The following is a 27791-nucleotide window of genomic DNA, read 5'->3' as shown; positions in this document are numbered from 1 at the left end:
GCTAGCAAAAGATCTAGAATCTCTACAAAGCTGAATTTAGCATTTAGAAATGATCATTTAAAATCCCTGCACTGTCACTGGTAGTCATGTGGAGTATGAGCAAAGTGATTTATTTCAATTATTGACTTAATTAAAATATGTTAAATATCTTGTACAAGGGTTATATTCAATGTCTTCAGTATTAGTTACCTTCATGTTAGGGGCTAAAAGGTAAGTTGAATGCTCTTTTACATGCTTGAAGTTTTATTATTACAGTTGTCTTTTTCAGTTTCAAATCCTTATGTGTATTCTGTACATAAGAATACAAATACGAGCCATTTTTCCACCTTTCTGCCTGTTTTTTTTTTAGGGGGGGGGTGGAGAGGTGTGTGTGTGTGTGTGTGCGTGCGTATGCATATGGAATACTGGGGCTGGGAGGAACAATAAAAGGTGGAGTTCATATCAGACTTTAAAAATACTAAATAAACATGGAAGTTTGGAACTTTATCCTTCTGGTTTGACAGAACTGGTATAGTTCATCATCCTCTTGATGCCTGTGAATAGCCTGTCTTGTAATGCAGAGACTTCCAGCTCTCATGCTAGCTCTGTTTCACCTGCTGCAATCTGACAGTGAAATACTGTGTTGGATAGCTTTTTCGAAAGATAAGAATCTGTAGAAAAAAATTATCCTTGCTACTTCGTATTGCCTCAAGTGAGTAAATAGTCTAGATTTAGTAGAAGATTCAGACATATCACTTATCTACCCAAGCAGAAGTGATATGTTGAAATATGTCTTCATCTGCAGTTTCATTAATTGTACTCAGCTAGTCTGTCATAATCAAATCTTTGATAGTTTGTGGTTTGGACATTGGCATGCTTTAGGGTTGGGAGAGGCTGATGTTTTATGACTTCAAATGTTGCAGTAATGCTGCGCTGCTTGAAATGTGAAATTATGTATGTAAGTAAAAAGCACATCTTTTATTTACTACTTCATGTTCTAGACTTCATTGGTCTAAAGAAGTTCTGAAGGAGACCATAATTCAACCATGTTCAATTTAAGAGGACAAGTGCATCTATGATTTTGACAAGCACATGTGTGTACAACCTAATATAATCAGATGGCATTGTGCAAAAAAAAAAAATCACTAAAAATATACGAGAAACATACATTTTGTATTACCAAGTGGATTTTCATTCAGCATCAAACAAAATTAATTATGTTAGTTCCAGTAATGAAAGGAAAGCTACTGTGTGCTCCTTAAAATTTTCCACTCTTCTCATGCTAACATTTCTCTTGCCTTTTCCATTAGTGGGCATCACATAAAGGAACTCTCACAAGACTGGGGCCTGGTTGTACAGATGCGAGTGCTTCTCAGTGGTTCCCTTTTCAAGTCCATGTAGGATGTCTGAGACAAACAGACAAGTGTAGGCAGGCAAAGAATAGAGTTTGCCTAAGCTAGATGCAGTTATCAGCCCATTGTTTTGAATGTATAAGGAACATAATTTAAAAATAAATTCCTGCTTGCTTTTCATGAAAAATTTCTCAACCCCTCTGTAACTCTGTGGTGTGCTTTTGGTGCATATTTATAGCATTGTCTCTGCAGGTTATGCCTCATTTTTTAGGAACACCAAGGGTTAATGCTTTCCTTCCACTAGTTTTGAGGGATTTGGAAGTGAAGGAAGGCAGTTCTTGATGTCTTTTAACATTTCTTTTTAATTTATTTTAATGTGAGCACAGGGATTCATTCCGTTAGATATTTTTTTCTTGCAACCGTTATTGTAATGTCTTAAGGAATTATAAAGCTGCAACATAAGAGAAGCCTTCATTATTGTTCTATGGTTTTTAGCATTCTCTTATTTATGGAAGCATGATATATGCTACAAGTACTAAGTAGAGGAAGTTTAATTTCTGTTTTTCAGATGTTGGAAGGTCAGACTTTAAAAAGTTATATATGTGTGTGTATATATATATATATATATATATAATCTCTTAACCAGCTGTATCATCTTACAGACTTAATGAGCTGTTACACAGCAGTTGTACAGAATTTCTGAGAAGCTACTCTGTTGCAAATTAACATTAGCCACTAATTTCTTGTATTATTATTTATGAATGAGAAAATGGCTTTGAAAACTTAATAAACTTGGCTTGGTTATTTATGAAGTTTCACTGTGTTTGGATAGTTGGCTCATTAGCAGTCTCTTCAGCAGTGATTGTGAGGGTAGCAAACAGCTATAAATGTCACTTCATTCTCTTAAATGTCTTCCAAGGGGTACATTTTGTCACTTTTGTGGAAAGCAGCTTATCAGTAGGAATAACTTTTTGTCATGCAGTGGCTGTAAGGTGTTAGTTATTCCTATATAAGCAACTGATATTTCTGCAGAAGCAGCATTGAAATTTTGTGGTTTTTTTCCCCCCTTTTAAAATCCTTTTTGCTATTTGCTATCCTTCATGCTGTTGTTAGTTGTGTTTTTGATGTGGTGCTAACTTCTTGTGAGTTTGGTTTATCATGACTTTGATATGCTTAAGGATGAGCTCTTCTTCAACTAAAAGTTCAAATTTGTATTAATGTAGTTGCTTAGCTGGGGTATGTTTGTGTTGCATGGTGGTTTGTGCATAGCCTGTAAGAGACCATTTGTGCTGACAAATGACAATAGCTTTCTCCTCTTCTGTGTTTCTTCTGCAGATGGAAGTAAATTTCTGCACAGTATTAGTCGTTGCGTTCTAGATCTAGTCACAGTAAATATAGGGGTAGACTTCCAGTAGCAACCATCAAATGCTGTGGAACAGAGTTTGGCTTAATTTTGGTGGCTTATTTTGGGGAAAACTGAAACGCAACCACCTAATAATTAGTTTATTACGTTTCTTAGCGTAGTAAAGTGGTACACTGGTAAGTCACTAGCAAGGTTGCGAGCTGAGGACTGACAGAGATCCCTTCTGCTGAGGCATCTGTTGGGAACTTAAGAGGGCTTTTGCTGACAGATAGGTGCTATTAATGAACACTTTCTTTCAAAGTAGTGAGTTTCTGTTCTTTGTAAATGAAGCTATAAAATGGATGCTTGTTTGATTAAGATGCTTTAATTGCATATTTGGAATGAAATAATTTGTTATTAAATAATGCAAATTTGAGGGCAGGTGGTAAGTTTACCAAATCATAAATCACCTTTTCCTCTGGTGCACTTAAAGCCAAAAAATGCAAATGGAGAGGCTCCATACAGCCCTACTGTGTTTTACAACAGCTTTTTCTTGTTTGAGTATCTATTTTTTTTTTTTTTTTTTTCAATGGGAGTCCACCAGCACAGCTTTTTATGAAAACGCTGTTATTCATTTTCATTGGCCCTGTAAATAGAAGGAGCTGTTAAAAAATGCAATTTAGTTACTTCTGGATTATCAGACTTCCAAAATTGTGATATAACGTTGATTTATTATTTGTTCTATATGAATATTTTGCCATAGTGAATAACAGCTTGCAGCAACTCAGAAGTTCATTGTTTTGGGGCATAATGCTTGCATTATATGTATTGTACTTGCAGAGTGAAGACTGTACCTGCTAGGATAGCTTATACCCAAAAGTGTTATGGAAACATAAGCAGTGGATAAAAGAAAGGTTTTTTTTTTTTTTTTCAAACAGATTGCAGTGGTGAACAACGGTGTTGTCAGATCGTACGTAAATATGTTCCTCTGGTCAGATAGCACAATGAGATAAGTCATATTAATTCTATGTTAATGCATGAGAGGAAGAAGCGTAAGGATCTTGAGGAGATAAGATTCTTCTCTTTATTTAAAAAAAGTGAGATTTAGGAAATTGAAATCGTGGCTTCATTGACTTGAGATTGGATAAGTGTCAGGCTGTTACTGTATACTTTCATTGTTCTGCACTGAGTACAGAGTTTTGAATCACGGTGTATAACATGCACTGGTGTTCTCCGATGGAAGAGGCTCTAGAAGTGTGATTACTGTCAGGTGTTCTGAAGGTTTCATTTTTGGCAGATGGATAGTTTCACCTGTATAAACAATAAAGTTTGTTAATCTTTGTGATAGGGTTGAGGCATGCCTGGTTCACTGACAGAGCGACTGTTAATCTGAACCATCTGATTTAACTAATTCAAAGTTTAATCCTTTTGAAACTTGTAGTGAAAAAGAGAAGGAACTGGCACAGACATGACTACACTGAGTTGGATGATGGCTCCAAACCGGTGCAGGCTGGAACACGGACCTTTGTTAAACAGCTGCGGGCTCGCTCTTTCCCAAGGTACAGAAGCTCACTTTAACATTTTGGTGAAAAAACAAAGACCTAAGACTTCCTCCTCCTTTAGAATTCTCCCCCTTCCACTGTTCTTATCAGTCCCTGATCCCTTTCCTCAGGGCTGCTCTCTAGCCACTTCATCTCCTAGTCTATACCTGTGCCCAGCATTACTCTGTTCCAGCTGCAGCACCTGGTATTTTTGTTTGTTGGACTTCAGCTGTTGCTAGTCACCCAGTGCTCCAATCTGTCAGAGTCCCTCTGCAAGGCAGAGTGAATGTGGCAGAGTGACTGGCTTTTTTTTTTTTCCTCTCACCTGAAATATCAGAATATTGTCTATCTCTGTAGTCCAGGTAAGGAGAGAATGGGAAATTACTCCTCAGTTGTTTCATTCCAAATAATGTAGAACACTTACATGTGCTAGTAGTATACCCATTCTCTCATGCTTTATAGGAAAGTAGAGAAACTTGTTCGTAGCAGAAATCATCCCAGTTTGTTTGTGGTTGTTTTTCATGCTTATAAATATGGTAGCTTATAACTCTTGACAGAACTTTCTGTTGTTGTTATTAAAATGTATTTTAATGTTTTCTTTTTCCTCATCCTTTTAAATTACTATGTTAGATTACATAGAAATACAGTGAATTACCAGGTTATGTGTAACACTTAATATTTCGTTAGGGGGTTATATTGGTTTATTTGTCTTACAGTCTTAATTTGATTGAAGTATGGGGTTTTATTTTTTGGGGGGTTCAAATGCAGCCATTTCAACCAGTCCTCCTTGAATTTGTGACTTTTTTTTTTCACTAGTGTTTGGAGGATGTATTTCTGCTAATATTCCATAATTTCTTGTTTGTTAGTGCTGATGAAGTCATTTTGAAAATGCATGGAAGCCAACTGACACAAAGATACTTGGAGAAACATGGGTTTGATGTACCTATTATGGTTCCTAAATTAGATGGCCTGGGGCTCAGACTTCCTCCACCAACTTTCTCTGTTTTAGATGTGGAACGCTATGTAGGTAAGGGTCACTGTGGAATAAATGCAAATGATCCCCTCTGTAAAGTAAAACAAATATTTACATGATTCTAAGAGCTCCTGGAGTGCTAAATATGTATTATAAACTAAGCACTCCTAACCAGAACAATACAATTAAGCTACCAATTTGAATTTTGTTTATGTGGATATCTGATGGGAGAACACCATTATTTTTCAACTTCCAAGTGTGTTGACTTGGGTGCAAGATGAATGTGGAGTGATGTTTTTGTTATGCTACAGGATTGTCCATTTTGTGAGAATTGAATGAATCACTCTTAAGATTGATAGAGATGAGTCACTGGTCAGAATATTACAAAACATGATGTTTTGAGCTCAGTGAATTGGCTTTTTCAAACTAAATAAATCTTTCTGGAGACCTTCCTACCATGGCCTCCTTTGGTGAGAGCCAGAGCTCCCGACAATTTGTTTCTTGCCTGATCTCTGGATAGTCTTTAATCATTTCAACTTCATGCAAGTGTGCAGTACATAGACTGAATCATTTTGAGCATGAAGTTTGCTGTAGTAAACAGTACTGTTGAGAAGTCTGTGTGTGGGTCTTTGTTCTTGTGAGAACTTCATATAATTCTGAGTACTAAAAGTAGAACGTCTGTCTATCAGAATTTTACCATGGAAACAGAATAGAGGAAATACATAGTGTAAGAAATACTGTTGCTGTTATGATGACTATAAAGAGTAATGTATTCTGCATCAAAGTGTAATTGTTGTTTTGATATTTCTGAAGCTTATCTTTTGGAAAACTGTCAGTTCAGATTCAGAGGAAAGTTTGATCATCTCATTACTATGCATGTGTTTTGCCCTGCCGGGTTCTGTGGTTTAGGGAAAAAAAGAAAATGCAGATTTGACTTTTTGTTACTGAAATTAAAAATAAGAAATCTTAATAAATACTATTCCAAGTAGGATTTGTCAGGATTATGCTAATTTTTAGTTTTAAACTAAATATATTTATAAATGTGCATCTAGATGCATTCCAGAATTAATTTTCAGATGTGATCCCTGTATAACTAAATGCACATAATACAATTACTATTATAATTTTGTCATTACTCCTTTATTTTGGCTAAGGGTTACTTCTTGCTTGTCTGGTTCTACAGATTTAACTTTAAGTATGTGCTGTGTGTATTTGTGTTATCTTTACAAATGAAGCTAGCCTTAGTAATTTCATTGAATTATTAAGGCGTGCGTGCTTAAAAGCTATGCGTGTATGAAAGGGTGAGAGTGTAGGATGTTTTTGAGTATCTGCATAGTCTTCAACATAAAAAAAGCTGTTAGTCAATTATGTCAGAAGTTCAGTGCAGCTTGCTAAAAACTACAAGCTGTGAGCAGTAAAATCTGTTATTTGTGAAGAATTCTTTGTGGTCATTGTGTTAAATATTCAAGTGAGTTAAATATTCAAGATTCAAGTTCTCTGTACTGTTTTTACCAGTGAAAGCCACAGACCCAATTCTTATTGTTTTAACCAATTGCAGTGATTCTTTATTGTTCCTTTTATTTTTTTGTTGACCATGGGTAAAGGGGATTTATTTGTACACTGTTCTCAGTTGTGTCCTTAGTTGACAATAACAATTAAAGCTTGACCTCATTAAAAGTTGGTTTATACCAATCTTTGTTCTGCAAGAATGCTGATGGTCGCAGAGGTTTTGTGCAGAAATACATTGATAAAAGCTAGGAAAAAGTAAAGTTGCTCTTAAACACATTAAATAATTCTTTTTACCTGTGATAGGATTAAGCAAGTAATCCTATTTTTACAGGTGGTGACAAAGTGATAGATGTAATAGATGTAGCAAGACAAGCAGACAGTAAAATGAAGCTCCATAATTATATTAAATATTTCACAAATCCTGACCGACCAAAAGTGTTGAACGTGATCAGCCTGGAATTCTCGGACACAAAGTGAGTATTGACTGCAATTTCTTGAATGTAGGAAGTGGTTTTCACAAAGGTGAACAGTATGTATACAGCTGTAATGTGTTTAGCACTAAAGTTAAGAGGCTGCATATTTTATGTAGACAGTTACTGCGATGTAATATGGGTATAAAACAGTTTTACTAATTCATAAGTAATAATTTGGTAGGAAATGTGCATTTAATGCTGTTGTTTGGGAAAAAACAAAAACAAAAACAAACAAAAACACAAAAAAACCCACCAAAAACTAGAGGCACTTGCACTTGATCTTATTTATGTATTTATTTATTTATTTTTTTTCTTAAAGGATGTCTGAGTTAGTGGAAGTACCAGATATTGCCAGAAAGCTTTCCTGGGTGGAAAATTATTGGCCAGATGATTCTGTCTTCCCTAAGCCTTTTGTTCAGAAGTATTGCTTGATGGGTGTCCAGGACAGCTATACTGATTTTCATATCGATTTTGGAGGAACTTCAGTTTGGTACCACGTTCTCTGGGTATGAAGGCTTTTTGCTTAATGATTGTATGAAACAAAAAATGATTCAGTGTTCAGCTTTCTGTCATGGCATTATTGCCTCTTCAGAGTGAAATTCTGTACTTAGACAGGTGAGGAGCTTGAAAGTGAATTTGTGATTGTTAGCGTCTTGTTTTCATGCTTCTATTTGATCACACTGTTGGTAACTCTGGTGCTATGTGGTTGGCTGACCATTTTAATTGATCAGTAGGTTTTACAGTACGGTTTTAGTATTTATTAAAAAATGAATTAAATGAGAATCAATGACACTGTTTTTTACATTACAAGACACATACCCCTTCTTCCCCTTATCCTTATTGGTTACTGTCCTATTGACTAAGCTTTTGTGCAACTGCCATTGTGAAACACTGAGTTAGGAAACACCAGTATCCCCTAGTAGAACTACAGAATTCTGCCATTTATATCGGGTGCGTTTAGTGCGAATGACTCAGAGGTTGTACTGTCTGCCCAGGAGGACATGCATTTATTTATTTGATGTTTTTGTTGAATAGGGTGAAAAGATATTCTATTTGATCAAGCCCACTGATGAAAATTTGGCTCTGTATGAGTCCTGGAGCTCATCTGTCACCCAAAGTGAAGTATATTTTGGAGACAAAGTTGACAAATGTTACAAATGTGTTGTAAAGCAAGGACACACTTTATTTGTTCCAACAGGTAAGATATTACTCTTACTGCTAGGACTTAACATGTTTAATTACCAGGAATTAAGGATATCCTAAAATGACACATTACGTTATCAATATTTGTTTTATCTTGGAATTTTGAATGGGGAAAAAAAACCAAACAAAAAAAAACCACCACTGTGAGAATTGGAGTATGGCATAAGACTCAGTAAATGGTGCTGATTTTAAGCAACCCTTAATGGTGCTGAGGCAGTAATGACAAGAGTTAATTGTTAGTTTAGTCATTGTCTGGGAGGTGTGCATGTGATAGAATTGCAGTGCACATCTTCCTTGATCCTTCATCTGCTATGATGAGTGAAAAAGTGAAACTATAATGATAAAGGCAAAATGCAGTTGGAAAAACAAGGCAGTCTTCATTGTGCTGCGCTTTGCAAAGAACAGAAATTAAAAAAAAAAGCAATTTATAATATTAATTAAAAACAAACAAACACAACAAAACCAATGCACACCAACCCATACGTTGCTTGTACCACTGTACTCTATAGAATGATACATGAAAGGCTGAAATTTCCTCCACAGGCAATAGAGCAGATGTGGTGCTTACTCGGCATAATTGCTAGTTTCAGATCTTTTCTCTCTGTATGTGGTGCCCCAAAACTAAAATTGGTTGGTTTTAGCTGAATGAGGGCATGGATTTAGTGCTAGTTAGCAATATATAGTTGTGATTTGGTCTGACCTTGCATCAAGCTGAGAAGCTTTCTCAGTTTATACATGTTGCCTATTCTCAGTCAAAACACAACGTAATCTGCAAATCTGTGACCAACTGCTCTTTTGAAAGATCTGTATGCGTGTTAAATAAGAACAAGTCTGTGTGCATATTTTTAGCTTATTTACATTAAAAACGCACAGTCAAAATCTTCAGTGCAAATTTTTAATTAGGAAGCTAATATGTTCTTTTGTACACTTAATTGAAATTATCCAGTAGCAATTGGCTGGATTGATAGTGTAGTGTTGGTCATGCTTTGCCATATTGAATGGTAGTGTTTATAGGGACAATATTTTAATTATGTGCCAAATTAGTGTTCTTAGAATATCTAGATTGTCTTAAATTAATCATAATTTCACTGGAACTGGGAGGGATGTATTTATTAATAATGTATAGAGTTACTTCTGGATTCTTACAGTATTGCTAAATGATGGGTTTTTTGTGTTGTTGCTTACGTAACTCAACTATTAGCACATGTAAACATGAATATAATTTTTATTTGTCTTCCTTTGTCTTTTGCTCAATGTGGTTTTTCTGTGGTATTTCCATTATTGTTTGTTGGAAGGGGAACTTTGGGGAATCTTTTACTTGAGAAATTAGTCCTGTTCTGTCCCCTCAACTTCCACCCAGTCAAAATGTCTTGAAGACCTTCTTATGTTCACAACGCCTTTACTAACCTGCAGTTCAACTAGATTTCTGAAACATATTGTAATCTGTATGTTAAAAACAGGACTATTTGTTCCATCTCTTTTTCTCTTTTTTTTTTTTTTTCCTTTTCCCCTACCTTTTTTCTTCTTCCTCTCCCCTTTTCTCCCCTCTTTTTCCTATATTTTAGTATGTACGTGCAAGTATTTAAAAATAGTCTTTAAAGTAATCTGTAAGTATGTACTAAGTTTCTGAATCTTTTGTGTCAGGCTGGATTCACGCTGTGCTCACATCTCAGGATTGTATGGCTTTTGGAGGAAACTTTTTACACAACCTCAATATTGGCATGCAGCTCAGGTTAGTCTCAACTCTTACTGTACCTTTTCCTCAGTAAATAGGATATGCTTTTAATAGATATTTTTCTTTGTGCTTGTAACCAGGATCAAATGGGTACAGGCTCTCAAAGCAGACGATAATGGCATTTTCAGTTAGACTGTATCCACCACATACTCTTATTTCATTTCTGCAAAGTTCGTTTCAAAACTGAAGGGTATGCATAATTTAATTAAAAACAAAGTAAACCTCACCCCCCAACCCCATTACTTTGGAGGTTAGTATGAATAAATAAACCAAAACTGAGCAAGCCCAGGTGTGCAACACTGAGTTGAAATGAGCATCCTCAAGTCAGCATTGCTCAAAGGGCAGCTGTGTTTAGTTTTTGTCCAAGATGTGGAGCTGTCTTCTAAACATATTGTTTTTATTTATTACAGTGGAATCCTGATAAAATTCCATCTGTTAAAAGATCACACACTGGGTTTGTATCCTAGTTTTATGAAGTCCAACTTTATTCTTAGAAGTGCAGCAGTCAAACTTGATAAGGTCAGAGCCTGGATGAGACCAGAGTTGAATCTTGTCTGTGGTCTTGTTGGGGTTTAACTATGTTGTACTTGACTTTTTTTTATTTAACATGGCCGTGCTTATTTTATTTTATTTTGGACATTGTATCAATTTGAATAATTACATAGTTAAAAAAATAAGTTGGATGACATGAATGCTTTTAGTTAATGTTTCTATTTGTTCAGGTGTTACGAAATGGAGAAGAGGCTAAAAACCCCAGATCTTTTCAAATTTCCTTTCTTTGAAGCCATCTGTTGGTTTGTGGCCAAAAACTTACTGGAAACATTAAAAGGTAATCCTTGTCTTACTTTTTATGGTATACATGTGTCTGCTTTTATGTTTCATTGACAGTGGAAGAAATTATGTTGCTGCTGTTTGAACAGATGAAATGTTTTGAGCTGAAAAGCCAGATAGTAATTTGTGGTGTCTTTTTTTTTCGGGGGGTGGAGAAGGTGGTGGTATTTATTTTTTTTTTTCTTCCAAGTCACATATTTTTAAACCATATTGTAGTAAATACTGCACTGTTTCAGTTGTAGATTTAACAAGTCATAATACAGGCTTTAGTGCAACACAAGATCTTTCTGAAAACGTCTTTGGGGTTTAAAGCTTTCTAGGATAACTAGGGCTGTGCAGAATTTGTGGTGTACAAGATGATGTGTGTAACTAGCATTTTATAGCAACCTACTGGAACTTTTGAATTTTTTTATTAGTGTTTTTTTTTTTCTCCAATGCTAATAGTGTACCTGACTAATGAAGATATTCTGATAATCTAGAATATCTGAGATTCTGGCACAGTACAATTATATACCAAACAGATAGGATTAATTTCCCAGTACCTGAAAAGGCCTTGTTAAGGCAGATATGATTTCAACATTGTTGCTTTTTACATTAGACCTCTCCCATATCATTTTAGATCTTCAGGTATCTTTTGGAAGCCTTTCTCTCCTTCTTTCAGTAGATGACTCTCTAAGCGATGCCACTGATTTCTACCCCTGGGCTGATACATGATGGCTTTACTGTTAAATGTAAAGGTTTTCTTGCATTTCTGTGATTTTCTTTGACCTTTTCAGTCAAGCTACCTGTTGTCTTTTGCTCCTTCTTATCAAAGAAAAGGCATCCGTAGGAGTTTTTGGAGGAGAGATGTACCAGTTCCTGTGAGCAATGCCCAGTGACTTATATTGGTGTTTAACAGTAGACACCTCAAAAGGCACTGATTCTTGACAGTTTCCAGTCCTTTGCAAACTTCTTCATCTAGTCCATTAATTGTGTTATTATACCCATGTGTAATTGAGCCTGACCTTACCTTCTTTTTCTCAAATGTCTCACCTCTCTAACTGCTCTGTTTATTAATAAATACCATGTTTCAAATTATGTATTTCAAATAAATGTGCCTCCAAAGGAGGCACTGCAGAATTTAGCCTGTGCTCTGGAAGAGATCACTCACATAACCTTTTTATAAGGTGAAAACAGTATTGAAAATTATCTACTATCCTTTCAGCCATGAAATTTAGAAAGCTTTTAGAAATTTTACCAAATAAAGATTTTTTTAACTTGCAAAAAAATTGTTTTCTTCTTGAAAGCTTTCTTTGGTAGTAGGTCTCGCGTTTGTGTAATTAAAATTTACAAATGTGTCAGAAAATGTGGGAGTTGTATTTCTGCTGGAAAATCAGTGGGTTGTATGTTCCTAAGTAACCTAGAGCTGAAGCTCTGCGTTTCATCTCTTCCCCTCTTTTATCATTTTATTCCTTGCTTGAGTGGGTAGACTAGGAGCCTCTTGTGATACATGGCTCATATCTTAAGTGAGGAATATGAAGCTTATTTCCATGTTATTTTTAATCTGTGGCTTATTGTGAAAATTCAGGATTTAGTCCGTCATTGCTAAAGTGATGGTTAAGTTGGGCTTTGGCATCAACTTTCACATCTGCAAAATGTTTACCAGGCAGAATCCTTTGCTTTTAAATAAGGAATGATACCAGTTCTGTTGTGGAATGTGATTACTAATACCAGTTTGTAATACATTGAGCACATGATTTTTAGCAGTGCTTTGTGAAGTTCAGGTCAGTAAGCACAATTGGCACGCCATATCTTCCTGGTTCTTTTTATGAAAGGATAACAACAAGTCATGCAACTGGTTTTGTCTTTTCATGGGCAAGGAGAGTATTCTGATGCTGTGAGCTATATGGCGTTTGCGTACATTTTTCTCTGCAGCTCTAGGGACTTAAGAAGAAGTGATTTGTCCATCAGTACAATGCTGATTAGTTTTGATTAGTCTTATATACCACAGTGCATGTTTTCAGCTGCAGTAAAAGAATAAAAAAAATATTTTTCAAAATCCAGTGCTAAAAATGTAGTGCTGCATTGTATTCTCAAATTTTTATCAAGTCACAGCAGGTGGGCAGTTGGACTCATGCTGCAGCTCAGCTTCAAGGCCTTGCTATTCTTCTCACACCCTTTAAGAAGTAGGAACTCCATTGGAGAACTGTGATTTGGAAGCAGAACTTTTTTTTTTTAAATTGAGTATTCACGCAAATACCAAATGTAGTATTTCATTTGCTTGCACAATTTTTTTCTTTTTTCTTTTTTTTTTTTTTTTTTGGACTTGCATAATGGCAACTTTACTGGCTGAAGGATAGGCATCATTCTACTGTTTTTACTTACTATGTTTTTGTTGATGTCTGTGTCCTTCTTAGAACTGAGAGAAGATGGTTTTCAGCCTCCAAGCTATTTAGTGCAAGGAGTGAAGGCTTTACTTACTGCTTTAAGATTATGGATGAAAAAAGAGGTAAGTACCAGTAGTCTGATTTACTGTTTCGGTGAATTCTGACTTTATTTAGAAATAATTGAAGATCTGTGTCCTTGTCATACTTAAGATTATTTTTCTGTTAATGAGTAATGAAAGACTATGGAGAGTACGTGCTGCTGACCTGGGGAAGAGTCATGAAAATTTTATGTTGTGTGACACTAATGATGTCTTAGCCCAGTGAGTAAGTTCTTGTATGATAGCTGATAGGAACAGAATCTTGCCTTCATCTCAGCATGGGATAAGAATTCTAGAGAGGTCATTGAGCCTTTTGTTTATACAGTCAATTCATCCTTATCTGAGGCAATGGAGGTACAGAATGCTGTGATATTTAGGGTTTTCCGTTAATGTGAGTGCTTTGGAGAGTACATTTCAGGTATATCTATACTGCTGAAAAATCGGTTTCAATTGAGGAGGATATTAATTTAATTAGAGTACTGTCTCTGATGAAGATTTGCTGGCCTGTAAAATCGTTAGTGTGTTGTCAACACTGGCTTTGCTACTGCTCTCTAGGAAGGCTTATTTGCTTTGGCACAGCACTGGACTCATCTTCACCAAAGTGACATAATCTTCATTTCTGCAATGTTTTAAAACTGCCTAGAGTTACAAAATGCTGAGAATAGAGATTGAGGGATGCTAAAATATTTTTACTTTTCATGTCTTGATTTGAATTCAATTTGTGCAAGGTTTTTATTGATGTATCTATCTTCTGGTTTCTCTGGTGCAGAGCGTCAGCCTGCAAGCTGGTTAATATGCACAATAAAGATGATGACTTATCCAGTCATCTGATCTCTTGGATTGTAGCTCTGGCTTCCTTCCAACTTACATAAGCAACAGGCCTCAGATTCTATTTTTGAGATGTTTGATCCATGTACCAGTAAGATTATTTGGGGTAACTGTTCTGTTGTGGGTTTTTTTTGTCTGTTTTTTTTAATAGCTTTTTATAAAATTAATTAGCTGATTTTTTTTTTTTTTTTTCCAAAGGATAGGTGCTCGATTGTGTTTTAATGTTATCAGAATGCTTAATTGTGATGGTAATTTATAAATATTGGTGAATTCATGTGCCTACCAAGACTATTTGAATATATATATATTCTTGATCACCTATTTCTTTTTTCCCAGCGTTTATAAGTGGCTCTGGGCAGCCTGATCTGGTGGTTGGGGCCCTGCCCATGGCAGGGGGGTTGAAACTAGATGATCTTTGGGGTCCTTTTCAACCCAGGTCATTCTGTGGTTCTACAGTTCTATGAAATGATTTCTTCAGTTCAATGTATCACAGTTTTTTTTTCCACCATTTACTTTACCTGCTTAGATATCAGTTTGAGTTTATTGACATGTTTAAGTTGCTTGGCTGGATTTTTTTCCCATAGTTATTCTGACGCAGCTTAGTAGAGAAAGCTTAGGTGTGGAGAGATACCTTTTATAGTAGCAAACAAATGAGCTTGCAGATGGAGCTTCCTCTCTCAAAGTACTTGCACTTTACCTGTGAAATATCCATTTCTTCTGGTACAAACTGTGTTTGCTTTAGAGAGGCTTGTCAGTATTTTTAAACCAGGTGAAACTTTCCAGTCAGTGTTTTGGAAAATTGTATCAGAGTCGCTTCCTCTTGTAGCCATCATGGACAGGAAGGCTCTTTAGAACAGTCCTTATGTCGAAAGGACTGAGTGGTCCTAAAATTATCATTAAGTTACTGGAAAATTTATCTGATGCTGGAGATGCTGTGTTCCCAAGTATGAAGCAGAGTATAAAGGTGATGCACTTGAGAATGAACAGTGGTAAATAATAGCAGCAGATTTTATCTTGCCTGTATAATGATACTGAAATGAATATAGCATGGCCGTACTTATGACTAGTTTTTAATGACCTGGAGGAAGCCGGATGCAGTGAAGTATGTTTACAGTATCAATTTGCTTCTAGCAGTAATTGTTGAATAGCAATAATTTTTGAAGTGTGGATAGCTGAAAGTGTCTGTGGGACATTTTTGCATTTAAATAGTTAACTGAGGGGATACTGGAGTTCATGTTAGTCACTCTGTTCTGTGTGTCAGCGTTCTGTCTGCTTCATGCTAACTAAGTGTGTCTTGGGGCAAATTTAAACTAGATACAAAATACAAAACTTGTTTTCCTAGGTCTAAACGTAGAAACTTTGGACCTACTCAGATTGGTGATAAATGTATAGTAGATCTGCCTGTGCTCTGGTACTATTTCAGAGGATTAAAAGGAGCAAACTCTTACAGCTTTCTGAGTTGTTTTTATAGGGAATGGTTTTGAATTGCTTTCTCCAACCTACCACGTTTTAAACAAGCTGAGAAGGTCATTTAAAAAATGAGATGAGGCAGATGTCTAAAATCTGCCTGTTGGCTACTTGTTCCTCATTTGCTATTTAGGATATATTATTTCATAGAGAAATTCTGTTTCTGAAAATCTTTAATTATTTTCCTCAGTGTGTCTCTATACTGACTGTGCTGAAAGGGAAGTAAAAAAAGTTAATTATTGAGGAAGGAAATGAAGCAAATATCAGAATGGCTTTGTATTAACACTTCTTTGGAGTTTCTCGGACAAATTGTGGGATGTCTAACCTTGAGCCCTTGTATATCTTGAACATCGCACCACTGGGGGGTATCTGCTCCCTTCTAAATCTTGGACTTGAAGCTTTGATTTGTGTATTTCTGCCCTGGCAGTTTGCTGTAATAATTAAATTAATCAGGTCTCTTCCTTTAACTTCTTTTTCCTGTAGTTTTGTTTATTTTATACTACCTCTGCTTAACTAATTATCTTCATCCTTTGCATGCAGCTTGTAACAGAACATGCCTTTGAAATTCCAGACAACATTAGGCCTGGACATCTCATAAAAGAGCTCTCAAAAGTGATTCGTTCTGTAGAGGTAAGAATGGAGGCAACCCTAAACTCCATAGAAAAATCTTTTAATCAGGGCCTTTGCTGATTATATTCACCTTTGTATTTATCTTAATGTTTGTTTTCTAATAGAGGATTAAGAGAAATCTGTTGGAAATACCATGAAGTTTGTATTTCAGATAAAGTATGGTGAGGATGTTTTATGTAATTGTTAAATAAAAAAACTCACACAATTTTAATGCTGAAGTTATTTGTAAATTTGTATTTCTAAACTGAACCCACACATTTTATTATTATAAATTTATATATTGCTTACAGCAATAATTACGGATGTTATGAGTTCCTTTGAAATTCTGTCTGTATTCTGTTCTTCCAGCCCCTTGTTTGTTAGTTGTGGGCCAGCCATCATCTCATTTTCTTATGCTTTGTCCCTGTTTGTTGTACAGTCAGTGTTTTAGGGTTTTTTTGCTCCTCCTGCCCTCCATCGTAGCGGAGTTTTGCTCCTTTATTCCTTAATATCAGTTCTCAAAACTACATTTGCGTGTGGAAGGAGTTCTGAAAACTGAAGACAAAACTAATCTGTTGGCTATAGTACAGATATACCATATACCCTACCTTGCCTTCACAAACAAATGTTGGTGCTGAGTTCTGTTATGGGAAAGTTTAAAAGCCCCACGTGGGGATGAAGAAGTATCTAACGAAACCTTGTACAGCAAATAATAGCAAACATACTTCTCTAAAAGTTCTTAAAATTTTATTGATATAACTTGCATTCTATTAGAGGAATGGGTAGCAGCACTTAATTTTATTTTATTTTTCTTAAATTAAAGGAGGAAAACAACAAACCAGTGAAAACTCAGGGAATTCTTGGTGTGTGTTCAGCTTCACGGTCTTCACATGAAACAGCTTCTCCTCACCACTCGAGACGAAGGGTGAGGAAACTGCGAGACCATGCTACCAAAACTCCTTCTAATTTGGATATCTTAGAACTCCACACAAGAGAGGTACTGAAAAGGCTGGAGATGTCACCGTGGGAGGAGGCAAGTATTGTGTTACATAAAAGAAAAACAAAGCCAGAATAGAGTAATTTCTAACGTGTTTTCAAAGGGAAAAGGTTTTAATGTGCATAAAGAAAGCAGCCTACTAATGTTTGCTGTATGAGCTATGGGTAGATAGTTCTCCGCATAGAACTTTCTCTCTTCCTTGGTACTTTTTTGTGGACCTTCCTTCAACATTTTTTTCCAAAAATGCCCTGAGTACATCACCTACTGCATGTATATTGTTTGAATTAAGGCTGCTGTGGCTATTAGGTGCTACTTTGAATCTGCTCCATGCAGAAAGTGGAAAGCTTTCAAAGCTTTCGTTTCAAAGCTTTGGTTCTGTGAAGCTCTGGGCCAGACTTGCTTCTCTGTGAGCTTTTAGGTAGCTGTTTACTACAGTTCAGTTACTGTAATTTGATGAGGTTCATTTTTCCTTTATGTTTCTGTTTTCTCCATGACTGTGTCTTCCTTCCAGTAAGCCTAAGTTTGCCTTGGTCTCTAGTGTGGTTTTGTTAACTGATCAGTTGTATTACAACACCATCACAGACTGTATGAGAAAGATACAGTTTCTTGATATATTATCTTTTCAGATTTGATGGCCTCGTTTCAAAAAATAGAAGCAGAAATGGGAGAAAGAGCATGAATGTGGAAATAAGTAACCTTCTAAAAGGAAATAAGTAGTTTTCTGAGAATGAGAAATGCAGACAACTGTGTCAGGACCTATTGACCTTTATAAGACAAAAACAAGAGACATACATTTTAGCTCCTGAAGAAAAGAAGCTGAGCTTCAGTTTTAGCACAAATAATAGACCTGTGCATTTATGTATTTAAAATGTTCAGGAGTATCAGTCATTGTCATTTCATGTAGAAAAAAACTGTTCTCTATCATTTAAAAAAAAACCAACAAAACAAAACTATTGTCTTCATTCCTCGTTTAGCACATAAACCTGTTATTTGATTCTTTAAGAGTTTGTGTCAAACATGAATTTCTTTCAGCCTAGAAGGTTTTTCTTTAGACAGGCTACTTTCCGTTATGAACGTTTTGCTGTACTCTGAGTAAATTCTGGAATACTAATTCTAGAGAACAGACAGCTAATCCAGGAGTTGCTTTATCAATTCCCAGCCCAGCTTCTCCAAAAAAAATCCAAAAGGAGTATTGTAGAGATTTTGCAGATATTACAGATGCTTCAGGAGACTGTAGGTGATTTGAGGAAAAGGAAGAAACAGCAAACTGCATCTTCTGTCTAAACATGTATTGTCTGAGCTTTCTTCAGTTGGTTATCAGAAAAGTAGAAGCATCCTGGTGTTGAGTTGAAGCTTTTATAGTGTGCAGAAAAAGCGATGTAATTTGTAGAAACTAATACTGATCAATAGTGTTTTTACTTCTTTAGGACATAGCAAGCTCAAAACTGAATGGGAGATTTAACAAGCCCTTTCAGCCGTCTTCTACAGTACCTGACTGGCGAACAAAGGACAATGATCTTCGCCTTGTGCTGTCAAATGGAAGAATCATTAGGTACAAATAGTTGATTGGGAATCACTTACTCCTAGTCACTATGAACCAGAACATGCTATTTTTATAGTAATAGTGTTTATTTTTTGTTTCTGTAGCTCTATGTTTCCTTTTACCAGTGAGATTCATGTGAAAAATATAGAAGTATGTTGACTGTTGTGTTTGCTGTCCCCTAGTGGAGTCACAGTTACGTAGTGAAGAGTAGGAGATGCTTTGCAAGCTCCTTTCCTATGGCATTTCATTCAGTCGCTCAGTTGGGTCACTATGTTAGAGTAATTTTAGTTAAAGATATTTTGATGTAAAGCTTTGCACTGTTTGTTAGTTACAATTGCCCAGGGTGCAAAATGGGAATATGTGCAGTTCAGAACCAAGAGGTGAATATGAGAGAATGTTCCTGTTATTGTCTCAGTGATGTCCTTTAAGTAATTGAGGAAGACAATTGCTTTGCATTGTAAGAATAATATGTTATTTTTCTTGTGAGACAGAGATGATAGACGTCCGTTTACAGATCGCAGTCTTTATACGGCAGATAGTGAAGACGAAGATGACAGGACAAGGTCGAAAAAGGTGACTGTTAAGAGACAAGATCAGACCTCAGGATTTGAAGGAGAAGGGAATGCAGATGCCCAAAAACCACTGAACAGTAAGCTTGTCTCTAAGTCCTACCGATTCAACATTTCGATGGTCTTAAGGAGGGTCTAATATTGTAAAAACTAACTGCAGTTTTACTGAAGTATAGAGAGGATAGACTAACAAATCGAAGAAATTAGTATTAAAAATTGCAATGATGGGTTTATCAAGTGTTACTGGATATTTTTATTCTACTGAAGAAGCTAACAACAGTGTAGAGTTGAAAGCAAAGCTAATCATTTTTACATTGGTGCCATTTTGGATGGCATCTTTCAGAGTGGAAGTTAAATTGGTGTTTTAGGTATTATTTGAAAGGTATTTGTTAACGTTGGTCAGTTCCATAACGTAGGAATGCTGATTTATTTATTTATATATTTAATCAAAATTTATCATACAATTCACTTGAGAGAATAAAAATGCATCTGGTATCAACCCCATCTTATCTTTCTTCTTTTCTGTTCCATTTGGTGGCTACTTATTTGGTGTTACAATTTTGTACACTTTGCCTAATGAATAGGTTTATTCCATACAGGCAAAGAATAGAACTTAGCATTAATGAAATCTTAATGCTTTCAACATTTTCAGTTATATGCAAGGTTGAGGAGGAATTCAATATTGTCATTAAAACACTGTAACTCCTCTTTTCAGTACTTTGTATCTAAACCATCTATCAATAGGAGTTATCTTTGTTGACCTTTCTGTAACCTCAAGTCTTTCTGCTAGGTGTTCAGCAGTGCTGATCACAAAGTCTGTTAGTGAATTACCAATAGAAAATGCCTGTTTTCTGTACTTTTTTTTTTTCAGTAGCTCTGCCTGAGTATGGTGAAAATTCAGCTCTGTTTAACTCTCTGTTTAGTTATGAAATTCACATACTTTCACTGTTGGGCTTACCATAGGCTGAGAGGATATATATTAGCAAACTAAGGTCAATGTTTATAAGATGAATAATTAAAGAAAAAAAAAAAAACAACCTCTAGAGACCTACAGTTCCCTTGGTTTCCTGCACATCTGTAACAGTGTTTGAGTCCATTGTCAGCCTGGTAAAATATTTAATTATTTTTGCTAACAAAGTGGTTTGTAGTCTCTGTTGACTTGTGTTTCCAAGGGTCACAGAGGACAGTATTTAAAATCTGCACAAGAATAGATCCTCCTATGTACTTATGAACAAAAAAGGCAAATGGCTTATTGGGTAAAGGTTAGGCATAATGTTGTGTTTATCCACTTAAAAGCTAAGTTTTACACTTGAATTGAAGATCAAATCATACACAGAAATGATACGTTTTCTTCAAAATTGTTGTTTTTACTTGATACCTCAATAATTTGGCAGTGGGCATCTAAATCTAAGAAACACATTTAGAACTAGAAGTGAATGTTGAGATTCTTCCAGAGGTTGAGCACTCAAGGCTTTCCCTAGTTCGTAATTCAATGGTAAGAGTCTGCAGACCTCCCTATTAAGAATCACCTTCCTCTGGTTATGTTATTTTGTCTAATATGAAGGTTTACAGAGAGGGAGAAACTTTTCTTCTGCTGTGAATTCCATAAAGGAACTACCTGTTTCTATAAACGGGCTGCTGCCTTCCATTGTTCTTACTGGGCTTTTGGCCAAGAGGTAATGTCTGTAGAGAGATGCCTTTACATAGGTCAAGTTATACAACATTGCATATCATGCCAAGATTTGGGTTCTAAATGGTGACCAAGGCTGAAGAGAGATCTGGTGCAGTGAGCAAGGTACTTCTGGTGAATGGGAGGAAGATGAGTTAAGATGTTTACAGTAGGTTAGCTTAATGTTTTAGCTTTCATTCATGTGATTTTTGGAGTATTCCTCCCAGTCTCTTGAAACATACAATCTTGTACTTAGCCTTTACATGAAGATAGACTGATTCTTCTAAAATTTAGTAATTACCACGATACTGAACCAAAAAAACCCCAACAAACCACCCAAGCAAACAACAACAACAAAAAAACTATTGAAAATCACCTAAGCAATGGTAAGCAATACCAACATGTATATTTACAGCAATTTTTCTTTTTTAAAGCTCAATTGCAAATCACATACATGACAAGATGAGGGTTCCTGACAATATATACTGTGTGCCTCTGAATGTCTGTAAATGTGTGCGAAACCTGACAAAACTAGGGGAATCATTTGTGGGGCAGTATAGAAAACAGAAATAGGCAACTAGACACCTGTGAGTTCATTGCTTTGCTCATGGCTTGCAAAATAAACAAGAGTTAGAAATGGGCAGTGGTTTGGCTGCCTGTAGGTATATTTGCACAGCCAAACAGCGCAGACCAGAACTGAGACTCATATGATGTTATGTCACATATGGTAGTACCCAGCCCCAGATGAACCAGAAAATACGAGTTTCTACATTAGCATTGCTTGTCTTACATCTTACATCTTCTTCATTATTTTGGTAATTAGCTAATTATGTGCACCTCCCATTTTTTCCGTCTTGTCAAACCATTCACCTTCTCGTATATTTCGCTGAAGGTTTACATTTCTTCTTAAAAGTTTTGTTGATTTAATATTAGGAATTTCAAGTTTCCTAGGATTGAAATGAGAGTAGTTCTTGAGGATCCTTTATCAGCGTTATTTTTTCTAATTGTGGCCCACTATTCACACACGAATTTTTGCCGCTTCTGACTTTGGAGAAGTGTTTTTCTTGAAAAAGACATGACAGTATTCTAAAGGAGAATTCAGTTGAGCTGTATGATAGTATTATTTTATGTATTGTCTGTTCTATTACTTGTCCCAGGAATCTTTTTCTTTCCTTTTTTTTCTTAAGCCAAAGGCTTAAATTATCATCAGAAATCTTCCTCTCTTCCCTCTTTTTTGATCTACAGTCATTCGGAATATGTACTTTATTGTCTACATGTTGAATATTTTGGCCTAAATTCATTTACACTTTATTGGTCATTTACTATATTGGGATATTCCTCACAGTTCTTTGTAGTGCTGTTTTAAGTTTAGTTATATTTTGGTCCCAGGCTTTCATTTTATTCCCCTTCTGATAATCAGTCTTATTCTTAGCTTTCTTCTAACTCTCAAAAAATTTCTTATTATGCAAAGTTCAGAACTTATTACTATTCCTTGAATGTATTTGATGCCTATTTATGAGTCTTGCCACAGTCCACAGTAGAGACAAAATCCTACTGGAAATATGTTACCAACTATCTCTCTAATGCTTGTATAATTAATTTAGCTACAAAGATTGCATTCTTTTTATGTTTCATATAAAACTGTCAAAAGGAAGACAACATTCTATCTCTACTTATCTTTGTTTCAGAGCTGATTTCTGAACTGTGTTAGTACTTAATATATGGTACTTGTTTCAGTTTCTTATCAGAGACTTTGTAAAAAGCACTTCAGAATTTTTATGTTGCTTTCTTTTCACACTACTTTCTTGACATACATTCGAAAGTTCTTCATTCTGTTACTGATACATGTCTTTTCTTGAAAACATACTTGCCAGCTAATCTGTGTACTGTAGTCTTCCATTACTTTGTACTTAACCAAAATTTCAGCCAGCAATCTGGACATAGATATACAGCCTTAGATGATTCTGAACTCTTAAAGTTTGATATTTGGAACACAGACTGTCCTAAGAGGTGAATGCTTCTGAGAGCATCTTAGCTAGTTGGTACTTGAGTTCCTTCAGCGATTATGAGTAAATCAGGTGGACTAGATGGCTGATTTAATTCATTGTTTTGTCACGTGCCAGTGTTTTTGATGTCTGTTTTGGCAGGTCATTCTCTGATTGTACGTTATCTTACTACTAGCAAAAATTCTTCTCTTCACCCCTTCCTTTACAGGTCTTGATGTGATGAAAACCAATGAAAGAACATTGTGAATCATCACAATAATATTTTAATCTTCTGTAACAGATCGTCATTGTAACCTCTGTTTGGCAGCTCTTCAGTAGCACAAAGCATTCAGAATATCTGAGTTGTGATGTAAAATTGCAAGTAACACAAAGTTTTGTTTTGTGTTTTTTTTTTTCTTTGCCTTTGTCACTGAGTATTTTCTGACTTCTGTGAATAATGTTTCTCTGTGACCACTCTTATTTTACACCAAGGAAATCTCAGACTTAGAATCTGAGAGTGAATTAAATCTACTGCAAGCCTACTCCACTCTTTCTGGGACCCACTTTAGCGTATATACAAAAGTGAGAATTGTCTGAACTGTCACTGTTGCCACCTGTGCAGTTTGTGTTCTGGGCAGTAAAAGGTGCGTGTGATTTCTCTTCCTCTGCCCTCATCCAGTGAGCCACTTTACAAGTCTGCTGGTCAGCAATGGTTTGATTCAGAACTTTGAGGAAACTTGACTTGTGAACCAGATCAGTGAATAGTTATGTTTTGTTATTGTTGAAAACAGATCGTTAGAAACACAGAATGTTGATTTTTTTACATTCCTCATAATTGTTAAATATTCCTTTTAATAAATATTTACTTTTATATTTTAATTTTTCTCTTCACAGTGTTCTTTGAAAGCGTGAAATCAGAACTCAGGAAAGGATCCTCAGTGTACTCTGATATTTCTGATTCAGAAGAATCTGAGCCTGATTGCACTACACAGGTAGGGCTAGAAAAAGTTAACAAAACAATTCAGGATAATTTTGTTCATTTCAAATTTATCTGGGAAATAAAATACTTAATGCTTGTTCAAGGCAGTATTTCAAACTCCACACTTTTGCCTCATTCTTAATTTATTTTTGTACTGAGGAATGTGGCAAGATGTGCCATCTTGAGGCAAATGCTATGATCTCATTTGCCATTAAGATGGGATTGGCAAAGGATGACTCTGCTCTGAATCGTGCAAAGGCTGGGAAGGGATAAATAACAGTTACTTTGTCCATTTCTTCTATAATGAAGCTAAATTTAATCATTTGAGTTATGAGTGTCTACCATGCTGTTTCATTTTAAAGCATGGTTAAATGAAAACAATCCTATAAATATCCAATTTATTTTTAATAACTTTAAGTAGCTAACCCCTAATGAGGCATTTCAGACTACTCAAAATAAATGGAGATCCTCCTTTTGAATGCCTAGACTTTAATGGTATCTTTACAATTAAATTAAATACTTTATACAAGCATGTAACTACCCTTGGATCACTTTGTCATGGAATGAAGTGTTTTGTATTAATGCTACTGATTCCTCAGCACTATGTTCTTCAGCTTCCTAATTTCTAGTAGTATTTAATGTTTGTATTTTTTGTTGTAATGATGTATCCAAAGTGAATTATCTCAGCACTTCCTGTAAATCTTTCAAATGTTTTTGTATGGCAGAGAAGATCTTAACGAGACAATAGCTTTCTTACTAATGTTGAATTGTAGTTATAACATCATTACCCATTTGTGTCACTTCAGAAGTGTCGAAGATTAAAGAGCTGCTTTTGAGAAAGAAGCTGTTGTTTAAAAACATCCCTTGGTGATCTGCTGCATTGACTTGCAGTTATTGTGGTTGGTGGTGGCAGTCTTGAAGGACTGTGATCCTCCATTTTCTGATCTTCCACTCTGAAGCCTATTATTGAGTTATCACCTATAGTCTTTGGCTTGAATTAAAATGTGTTGTTGTCTATACTTGTTGAAAATAATTACTCTGAATTACTGAGCTGAATGTGTCTGTGGTAGCCCTTTTTTCACTTAAAGGCATGTTAAGATGCATATTGTTACTTCACCTTTGAGAAGGTTTTGCTCATACAAGCTCGTCAGGAGTTGACAAGCACTTTCATTCAAGAAATTAGGCTTTTCCACTATAAGTGAGGCAACACCTGCCCTGTCCCTGCTCTTGCTGTGTTCTGGGTTTGCCTGAGAGCTATCACTTGTAGATATGCTGCTGATGGAAGTTATCTTCCATTTGTGAGAGTGGGAGTGAGAAATGTTACTTGTGGCAGCACGTGTCTCATCATAAATAGTAGGAGTAATTCTGGGCTGCTCCTTGGAACTCTTGTTCCGTATTTTTTTCTGCTACTTTGAATACTGAAGAAAAAATAGTCATTAGTCTTTAAAAATGAATGCAGTGATTTGTGCATGCTTTAATGTATGTAGAGTTCTCTGTAAAAAACTGGATTTGAAGATGCTTGCTGCAATACTTGGATAGATAATATCTCAATTGTTCATTCAATTTAACTGCATTCTGGATACTATATATATATATGTGCATACATGTATCACGTACACACGTATATCAAAATGTTATACTTAGCTTTAGATCGGGTTGGGTTTTTTTGCTTTTAGTAAAGTAGCATCTCTATTTTAGATGGCATGATGACAATTCTGTATACTGTTTGTTTTTGTTTCAGCAGAAGGATTCCTCCACAGAGGAGTCGGAAAGCTCAGGTGATGAAGAGAAACAGGAAGTAACATCAAATTTCAAGGAGGAATCTAAGGTCATGAGAGACCTTTGTCAAACTACCCAGAAGCCATCCAGAAATGAAACTCCCAGTAAAAAGTAAGCGCATTGTTGGCATTTGTTTATAAATTAGTATTAGGCTTTTTCACACTAATATTTATGTTTCTGCTTTACACGAACAAAAAAAAAACCATTCAGAGAGATTTACTGTTCTGTTTTGAACTGTTTTGTATTTACGTATTTTTCTAGGGAATGTCCTACCTCGACAAGTACAGAAGAAGAAGCTATTCAGGGCATGCTTTCTATGGCAGGATTGCACTATACCACATGTTTACCAGATCATACTCAAAGCACAGACTGCACAGATAAAAGAACCTCTCTTCAGGAACAAAGAAGCTATCCTAGAAGTAGGCATAAAGACAGACAGCCTTCTCAGAGCCACAAAACAATAGAATGTGGTAAGTATCTGAATTAATGACACCGCTGCTCTCTGCTGTGTTGGAGGAGCTGCTTAGGATAAGTACTTAAAGACTTAAGATCTGTACTCAAGCTTTTAAGTAAATTGGAACAACTTTTTAAAAGACGGGATTTCTTTTAGTTTTCTTCTGCTGTAAAAACTAAAAGTTGCTTTGTAAAGCAAGGACAGGCTTAGCTTGAGAAGTCATCAAAGCACATCTCCTAAGTGTTGTCACATGTAAGTTTTGTGACATTCTAATAAGAATGACAAAGTTATGGTTAGATTGAGAGTGTATACTCCTTCAAAAAAAAATGACAGGACCTACATAGTTACAGCTTTCATGGCATGTGTGTTACAGAGACATCCATAGGAATTTGCTTGACTTCTTTCATGTAACGTTGGAAAGCACATTCAGGTTTACTCCTGAAATTCTGCTGTGAAAGCAGTTCATTAAAGGAGATTTTAATCCTGAAGAGGAGAATTCAGAGATTTGGTGGTTTTTGGTTTTTTTCCTTTGTGTTTTTGTCAGAGGCATTTTAACATCTGTGGAAAACAGGCATTTGTTAAATGCATTTTGGGAATGACAGACAACCGAGCACTTAACACTAATTCCCTCAGAGGAATCAAAATCAGTTTTTGAAACAGAGAGGAAAAGTCATTATGTGTGTAAAAATTCTTTGCATGAGAATGAAATTAAAGAGGCTTTTAATATTTGAAAAAAAAAAAAAAAAAACCTCAATAGCAAATGGGTACAAATTCAAAGAACTACCAGTACCTTGAGTTTGTTTGAGCACAAAACAGAAAAGCCTGGTATCATGGGCTATGTTTTGATAACTGTAGCTGTAGGTCCTTAAAAACCTACCAACCAACCTTCTAAATAAATAAAACCAAAATAAACAAACAAAAAACCAAAAAACCCACATAACAGAAAGAAAAACACATGCAAAAATCCCCCAGCCCAGCAAACCACACAGGCACACATCACACTACAATCATTGTGCCTTTATTAAAAATGTGAACCCCTAGTTACTTAACATGATGGATTGACTCAGGCCTGCAGTTAAGCATCCACACAGCTGCTTGTTCCCTTCCCCTGCTCTGCCTGCCCTGTAGGATGGAGGAGAGAACGAGAGGAGAGAGCATAAGGGGGGGGGGGGGAACTCATAGGGTGACATGAGGATAGTTTAATAAGTGAAAGAAAGATGAAAAGGGACAAGTGGTACAAAGACTTCACCACCTCCCCTACACAGACTGTTGCCCAGCCAGTCTCTGAGCCGCAGGTGCATTTGAATACAGCCTTCCTCCCTGCTCCCCTCCTCTGCCCCGGCTTTCATGGCCAAGCAGGATGTGATGTGATAGGGAATATCCCTTTGACCAGTTCAAGTCAGCTCTTCAGGTTCTGTCTCCCCAGTAGTCTTCTCACTGTGTGAAGGCAAAGTGGTAAAAATAGAGAACTGTGACTGTGTCCAAGCACTGCCCAGTATAGCCAAAACTT

General features: G+C 36.0%; 1 protein-coding gene across 2 annotated transcripts in view; it reads left to right on the top strand.

Moving 5' to 3' along the window:
• Positions 1-27791, top strand: part of KDM7A (lysine demethylase 7A) — a 59730-nt gene that overhangs the window by 24561 nt on the left and 7378 nt on the right. The window contains exons 3-17 of one of the 2 annotated variants that reach the window (XM_042889939.1): positions 4115-4232; positions 5081-5241; positions 7028-7169; positions 7489-7675; positions 8205-8367; positions 10017-10104; positions 10830-10936; positions 13335-13426; positions 16238-16327; positions 17130-17339; positions 18731-18855; positions 19338-19495; positions 23964-24061; positions 25793-25938; positions 26089-26297. In XM_042889939.1, coding sequence (XP_042745873.1) covers positions 4115-4232; positions 5081-5241; positions 7028-7169; positions 7489-7675; positions 8205-8367; positions 10017-10104; positions 10830-10936; positions 13335-13426; positions 16238-16327; positions 17130-17339; positions 18731-18855; positions 19338-19495; positions 23964-24061; positions 25793-25938; positions 26089-26297 — 2094 coding nt within the window. Of the gene's footprint in view, positions 1-4114; positions 4233-5080; positions 5242-7027; positions 7170-7488; positions 7676-8204; positions 8368-10016; positions 10105-10829; positions 10937-13334; positions 13427-16237; positions 16328-17129; positions 17340-18730; positions 18856-19337; positions 19496-23963; positions 24062-25789; positions 25939-26088; positions 26298-27791 lie in introns of both variants that reach the window. The other variant, XM_042889938.1, reaches the window with a different exon arrangement.

Source organism: Lagopus leucura, unplaced genomic scaffold (genome assembly GCF_019238085.1).
Source record: "Lagopus leucura isolate 7727_CA_CO unplaced genomic scaffold, USGS_WTPT01 Super-Scaffold_100159, whole genome shotgun sequence".
Lineage (NCBI taxonomy): Eukaryota > Metazoa > Chordata > Aves > Galliformes > Phasianidae > Lagopus > Lagopus leucura.
The sequence above is the reverse complement of the archived record's forward strand: the minus strand, read 5'-3'. Positions and strand labels throughout refer to the sequence as shown.